The sequence below is a fragment of the Anarhichas minor genome, unplaced genomic scaffold (genome assembly GCF_050575085.1).
Source record: "Anarhichas minor isolate MPS153535 unplaced genomic scaffold, ASM5057508v1 ptg000028l, whole genome shotgun sequence".
Taxonomy (NCBI): domain Eukaryota; kingdom Metazoa; phylum Chordata; class Actinopteri; order Perciformes; family Anarhichadidae; genus Anarhichas; species Anarhichas minor.
The window spans coordinates 9,480,692-9,488,103 of record NW_027466474.1 but is presented as its reverse complement, the minus strand read 5'-3'; the positions used below and the strand labels follow the sequence as shown (position 1 = coordinate 9,488,103).

At 41.7% G+C, this 7,412-nt stretch overlaps 1 protein-coding gene across 1 annotated transcript; it reads right to left on the bottom strand.

Annotated features, from left to right (window-relative positions):
• Positions 1-4,348: 4,348 nt before the first annotated feature.
• LOC142963116 (arylsulfatase I-like) lies at positions 4,349-7,095 on the bottom strand. Its single transcript, XM_076103823.1, has 2 exons — positions 6,776-7,095; positions 4,349-5,744 (listed from the first exon to the last, which is right to left on the bottom strand). The coding sequence occupies exons 1-2, from the start codon at positions 7,087-7,089 to the stop codon at positions 4,349-4,351; spliced, it is 1,710 nt and encodes a 569-aa protein (XP_075959938.1). The 5' UTR covers positions 7,090-7,095.
• Between the last annotated feature and the right edge of the window lie 317 nt (positions 7,096-7,412).

Below are 7,412 nucleotides of genomic sequence, written 5' to 3'. Positions count from 1 at the left end.
TTTGTTCATAAATCAATCATAGCCAGATTTATACAATGATTTATGATGTTGTAATCCAAATAAAATGTCAGAAATAGATTTTGTATGGCTGTTGAAAATGTTTTGATCTATCGAGTGATAAGAAATACCAACCATGCCCTGAAAAAAAACAAATATGTCAACAAATGAAAGAAATATTTTCAAACCTGGTTCTAAATACTTGTCTTAATGTACGTAATCAGCTGGGGACATTTCAGGCGAAGTTTCATGGCGATATTTATTTATTTGTTTTTTTACCCTATTCTCCCCTTATGAGGGTGCGGTTTGTTTCGTTAGTGTGAGGCCATAAAAAGGGGCACACCCTACCGTTTCTATCGACCACCATTATACAGTGAAGACAAAAACTCCAGTAGTGGAGTTATGTTTTTTTATTTTCACTTTATGTCCTGGTTAAGAAACCGTAAATATTCATCTTTAAAAAAATAAAAAAACTTGTCCTGGGTGAAAAGATGAGTACAAGACCAAAGTGGACAAATGCCGAAAGTAACATTTGAACCACAGCAAGTTAAATGTGCTGCACCTATTACCTCTCTTTCACAGCACCTTTCATCAGTGCAACCTACAGAGTATAGTTTATATTTAGTAAATAATCAGTGATTATATGGAAAGATTATCTTTAAGAATATTGTCAGGAATAATTTGCCACAGTGCGATGCTGCACTCGGTTATACAGTATATTTGGCATTTTTAGGGCATTTTTAGGTACATTTTGAAAATTTAGCAAATTGAGGAAGTAAAGCAGCTCTTGAAAGTAGTGGTGTTTGGACAACACACTACACAGCCTTTATATCAGCATTTGATTACAGTAACTGCTATGTGTACAGTAATGATTACATTTTGATTATACCTTTTATAAGCTGGAAGAGAGGAAGGTTTTAAACACTTGCCTTGAACATCCAGCTTAACGTTAATGGTTCTCAGTTTGATCCCTTCTGGATCAAAGACGTCTACGGTGTATTGACCCGAATCATTCCTCTCCAGTTTTGTGATCTTTAGTGTCCCGCTGTTGATGAAAAACTCTGTCCTGTTTCTATAAGACTCCTGTATAGTCACCCTTTCTTTCTTCAGAGAGAATACATTTATGGATCCAGTGGGAAGCTTTTTTTTACACTTCAGCTGCTGGCCGCTGGCATTGGTCATCAGTTGGATGTACACAGATCCTCCGAGAGTAGCAGAGCACAGAGACGTGTTCTGTGTGGCATTACATTTAGTCTCACCAGCTGGAAAGAAAGCTGGAACAAGGCATATTCAAAGTGAATCATCTTAAATAATTCACCTTTTGCACATGATTAAAATGTTTCTTTCATAATGAGGATTTTACCGTGCGATACTCCAGCTAACATCACAAGAAGAATAAGCACTGGCTCCATACTCCTCTGTCATCCACAATAACTTTAACCTTTAAAAAAAAAAACTGAACTGCATATAGAAATTAACTAATCTCTGTTAAATCTGCTGAAACAGAATGAGGTTGTCACATATACTGACAGGAAACAGCACACGGTTGGCGGTTAGATATCGTTCGGAAGGCAGGAACTTGTTTCACTTCTCATTTCAAACACAAGTCTCTGGCAGCCTGATGTAGCACCATACAAAGGCAGAGAGCAACGACTCCAGAGGCAGTGAAGTTTAGAAAAACCAGACCTATTGTTTTCAGGCTGGACAGCAAACTAAACCTGATCAAAAAGTTGAAATGCTTTAGATTTATGTCTTTTTAGGCTGATTATGTTTCTCCAATATTACCATCGAATCCACCCAATATTTAAAACATGCAGATGTACTCTGCTTTTAGGTGTGCTCAGAGAAACTGCAGGCCGTCTACCAACAAAATGTTGCTTACTTATCCATTTTACATTTTACTGTAACTATAAAAACTTTACTTTGATATTTACAGTCCATAGCTTGAAGGACAATTGTGTCTGTGTTTGGCTGAGTTTCTACCTGTTCAGGTCAATATGATAAATTAATTTACAATTTAATAGATTTAAGTATGTGATTTAAAAGTAGCTTATCTGGCCTACAACAAATCACATGCAATTTACTATGACATTATAGCTACAGAGAACTGGTAAGCTCGATATATACAAACAGATGGGAGACAAATGTGAAATAGAGGTTTTAACTAAATTCTGGCCAAATAGGTAGCCTACTGCATTATCCTTTGTAAGGCAGTATAATTTTCTTTTGTGTTGAAATCTCACATGTGAAACTGAATCTCAGGTTTTGCTTTGAATGGGATCATAGTTTCAACATGTTTCAACCAGAGTACATTTGCCAAGGCAACTTTAAATATTAGTATACTTCTTCTTTTTCTGGAAAAAAAAAGAAGTGAGAACCCTAACTGCAGTGGGTGACTGTAAAAGAGTAAACTTTTTAAGGGGACTCACCAAAGAATAAGGTAAATTGTTTAACTAAAAGATAGCACTATAAAACTTTCCCAGTTGATTATTTACATTTTTTTGTATTACAAGGATTCTGAAATTGTATGTTTAGATATGCAATTGAGGCATTTTCTAATGCAAACTTTTGGTGGATTAAGGAGGAATCTATATATGTAAAATAGACAAAGTATAGTAAAATAAACACTTAAATGTGTCATTTAGATGATTCTGCCATTTTATGAATGCAAATTAGCCAAAGTGTCAACATTGTGCATGAAAAACATTGTTTTTGCCTGAGGTGTCTCCCCTCAAACTAAACAAGAAAAACAGGCTCTATCCAAAAACAAGGCTTGTAGTTTACATTAGATGCGAGAGATCTGTCAAATGGCAGAGTTCATTATGGTCACACAACTTACAGATCGACCTGTAGGTTAGGGGTAACCTTAACTCTAACCCTTACACGCAGAAAGGCACCTTCATATGTTTCCTATCTAAGTTACAGATCAGCAAACATTTCGGTGCACAACTTTCTACATGATGGAAGATTCACATGTCGCTTGATGAGCCAACGCAAGTATACACATTCTTCTTCTTTATCTCCGCCAGGCATAAGCCTGGAGAGAGGTTATGTGTTTGATCGTGTGTGTGACTGTGTGAGTCTGTGCATCCGTGACTGAGTGAGTGTGCACCTCTGGGTCTGTCCACCGCTAATCTTACATTCCGCTGCTGCAAACTGCATAACAGTTATGGCCGCGTGCTCGAGGACCTCTCGTGGTTGCAGTGACTCACACTTTCTCAGAACGGCGTTTTCAGCCTGTTTTCTGCTTATGAGGGCCTGCTGACACCTCACTCACCACTCTTAAACGATCCCCGGCCGCTAAGGACCACTAGTGAAAACAAAGCTGAGGGCATCTACGACCTGCAGCTGCTACTTTGCGCCCAGAGACACCGTGGGGAGGAAACAGTTTGCACACTATTGTGTTTTGGAAGGTGTGTTTGGCTGATAGCTCATTACTACCAGTGCACACTGCTGTACTTTGCTTCTTGGATAACTTTACATCGCTGCTTTTTTTTGAGTTTGAATGAAGTCTGGCTGATGATGCTTTACAGCATTGGTTGTATTCATTCAATCACACAATACAGCGGTGGTCTTTGCAGACACACCTGGCAGAGATCTGCACTCTACCGAGTGCACTTTTTTAGTTTTGACTTGTGTTTCATGCTATATGTTTTTGCTTGAAGAGTTCATGATCCGAACCAGACTGTCCACAATGATAATGTCTTGATTACAGATTATTTTGCTGTTGTGAGCTACAGTACACATCCAACAGATACGGAGCGACATTAACATTCATTTACCCATTAAGCTCATTTCAATTCAAAAAGCCTTGCAAGGCAATGAGATTTTACTAACACAAGTAATAATATCATCCTAATATTAGGGGAAGACATTGACAACGGGGGTTTCAATGAAAGAAATAAAGCTTGAGGTAGAGGTAGTCATCTTTTATGTTCATTATAGTTACAAATGGTTGCAGATGATTTATCTTTGTCACCTTGTCATCCATGTCAAATACAGCAATTCTAATAATATCAAAAAATCGTTTCTTGTGTAGGTCTCTCTCTCACACACACATTTGATTACATACATCTCTTGTAAGATGAAATCAACTCCCATTTTCATTACAGAATATTCAATTTAAGGTAACACACATTTTGTATTCCAAATAGATACAAACCAGTTGAACAATTAGTACTCTCTCCGTGAATGTTTTCATCACACAGTTTTTCTAGAGAGACTGAACATACACCTGCAGCTAAAACTCCGTAACTGCAGCTAGATCTTGCAGGCGCTTGCTTCCTTGTTCAACAAAAACACATATTTCTTCATAAGTGTCTCTTCTGAACCTCTGTCAGTCATGTGCTTTCTATATCCTATTGGACATGATCCTAGTGAGTCTTCTGAAAAACGACCTGCTATTGGACAGTTTCAGCTTCTTTTTCCAATTCTTGTTCTTTTTCCGGTAGACAGTATCCCAGCTGTCCTCCTCCTCATCTCCTACCCAGGGCACCCAGGCCCCTCCATTCAGGTGGGGGTCAGCCCGTAGGTCCTCTGATGGGTACCTTACTGGCACCGCAGTGCGATTGTAGTATACCAGTCTAGCCAGCAGCTCTTTGACAACATCTGGTCTCTGCTCAGAAAGGTCAAAGTGTTCGTAGGGATCTCCGGAGATGTTGAAAAGCCAGATAGATTTCCGGGGTTCAGTGTGGCGCTCCAGGTTCCACCAGCTGCCGGGGAAACCCGAAAGCATCTGTGGCGGTGTCCAGTCTCCGTAGCCGGGGTCTCCTGTGAGGAGTTTCCAGTCTCCAGCTCGTATGGAGGCCTGAACAGCTGTATTCCAAATCCCATATCCTTTCTCCAGGGAGCCACTGCGTGCATGGTTATAGAGAGGGTCAATATTGTGGAGGATCTCCAACCTGGGTGACTCCTTCCCCTCACTGATGGCTTCCCAAACATCATACCCATCCACCCCCTCCGTCAGGGACCCATTGCCACCTGCTAATCCCACCAGTGTGGGGTACCAGTCAGTGATGTGCACCAGGGCTTTACTCACTCTCCTCTTCTTCCTCAACAAAGGGCTGTGGATGAACCCCAGACCCCGTACGCCGCCTTCCCAGTAAGTGCCTTTACGTCCTCTGAGCGGCCAGTTACTGCCGCCGGACAAAGGCTGCCCACCGTTGTCAGTGGAGAAGATGATGACACTGTTCTGGTAGTAACTATACTTGCGGAGCGCATATGTTATATTGCGTACTGCCTCATCTACAGCTGACACCATAGCAGCATATTTCCTGCGTGCCACGTTTTCCAACCCGCGGTACGGGTAGATGTATTCGCGCGGAGACTGCAGGGGTGTATGAACAGCTTGGAAAGAGAGAAATATGAACAGTGGCTGGGACTGAGGATCGTGAGTTGCCAGGATCTTGCGAACTCTCTGTGTGTAGAGATGTGTGGAGTATTTTCCCCCCTGACCCCATGCGACCGACTCCCCCTCATGGAGGTCAAAACCACATCGCCCAGGGCCGTCGCAGGAGTCGTAAGTGTAGTAGTTCACACTGCCCGTCAAGGAGCCAAAGTATGTGTCGAAGCCCCGTCGAGTGGGCAGGCACTCCTTCTTGTAGAAGCCCAGGTGCCACTTGCCAACCATGTGGGTGGCGTAGCCGAGCTCCTGCAGTCTCTGGGGTAGGGTGACCTGGTCAAAGGGCAGGCAGTTGGGCTGGCGGGGCCGGATGATGGAGTGCTGCAGGCCAGTGTGAATTTGGTACCTGTAGGGTTAATGATTAAGAAAACTGTGAGAAGGACAAACGTGTAATCAATAATCAGATCCAACAGATGGCTAGATAATTACACACAGAAGGATGCGACATGGAGTAAGAGAAGAGATAAGAGGGAGATTGTTCCCATTTCCTCCCTCAACTTAACAAATGTTCAACAGCTGTGAAATAATTTGTTTTGTTTTGTTTTTTTGTCTGAAGCTTTTTTATGACACTTATTTTATCATGTCAGGTGACATACAATTCAAATAAACAAATAAGAGACATAGTGCTTGTATTGCCAGGGCTATGATGGAGAAGTTTCCCTGCTAGTACATTTCTACTGTGACTTATCTTATGTGCCTTACTCACTAACAAAACCATATATGTGACATATACCTAGCAACCTAGCAAAATGGTAACAAAGCTATATGGGGTATCTCTGCCTTTGCTTCCATAAGAGGAAGTAACTGAATGGGGGTGCGTTTAACCAGAGAATGTTTAGGTGTGAAGATTCCCAGAGATAAGCGACGGTAATAAAGACAGATGTCTCTGTGTGACAAGGTTCAGAAGAGGAAGGGGATGACTGGAGGTGTCAATGGGCAGTTTCAAACTGCTGATCAATTGATATAATGTAAATACATGATGTTCCCCCACTCTGTGTGCTGAGGTGCTTATAAGCAATAGAGACACTGCACTCTTTATGACGATGAAGCCTTCTCTGCGCAGGGAATAAATATTCCAAAGACAAACTTCTTTTCTCAATGTTTCTTATTTCAGTATTCAGTATTATAGGACTCACTCTGTACTATTAAATAGTTTTTTTCCACCACAGGGCTTAAATGTGGCAGAAAAACATAATAAAGATTATTATATGACTCTCAGATCTCATATTCAGGTTGGTGCTAAACATTTCAAATTGAAGTAATTCTATTTTTTCAGACAACGCTATTTAATTTCACATCTCAGTGGACTTGAAATTATATAATAATAACAACAATAACGTGGCAAAAAAAGAAAGGAACCAGAAAAAAACATTTTACCTGCCGGTGATGAGCTGACTGCGGGAGGGCGTGCAGATGGGCTGGATGTAATAATTCTCCAGCTTCACTCCGTCTGCAGCCAGTTTATCCAGCGCCGGTGTCCTGATGTCAGAGCCGTGATAGCCGATGTCGTTGAATCCCTGATCGTCCGTCATGATGAAAATGATGTGAGGAGGCTGCGGAACGGGAGACGTGTCAACAAAAGTTTGATCTGGCTCGTTCTCCACCTGGTTAGGACTCATTAGGTCCCAGGTCAGGTACCCGAGGCTGAGCAGGCTCATCATGGAGAACCCGGTCAGAGCTGTCGTTGCCATGGTTCCTGTGACACTTAACGTCAAGAAGCAAGTATTCAGTATATTGTCAGCAAATCATTGTGCAGTGAGGCTGAGAGTGAACACATGTACAGTATAACTCATCAGACGTCTAAACAATTGGTCCCTTAAATGCAGTCCAGCGATCCGAAAAGTGCCACTCAAAGAAAAGCTACACCTCCTCCATCCTTACTGCTCTCCAAACTGTTTCAGCCTCCTTTTGAAAACATTTCACTTTCCCCTCTGGTCCCCATTAACCCCGCCTATTTGCCTTGCTGCCTCATTAAAATAACATCAGCCCCCATACCACCCAAAAACACACACAG

What these genes read in the sequence shown, in the direction of transcription:
- LOC142963116 (XM_076103823.1), bottom strand. Translation starts at nt 7,089, where the DNA reads ATGGCAACGACAGCTCTGACCGGGTTCTCCATGATGAGCCTGCTCAGC. An exon ending in AGTCAGCTCATCACCGGCAG is followed by an intron (nt 5,745 to 6,775) that starts GTAAAATGTTTT and finishes TTAACCCTACAG; the next exon opens with GTACCAAATTCACACTGGCC.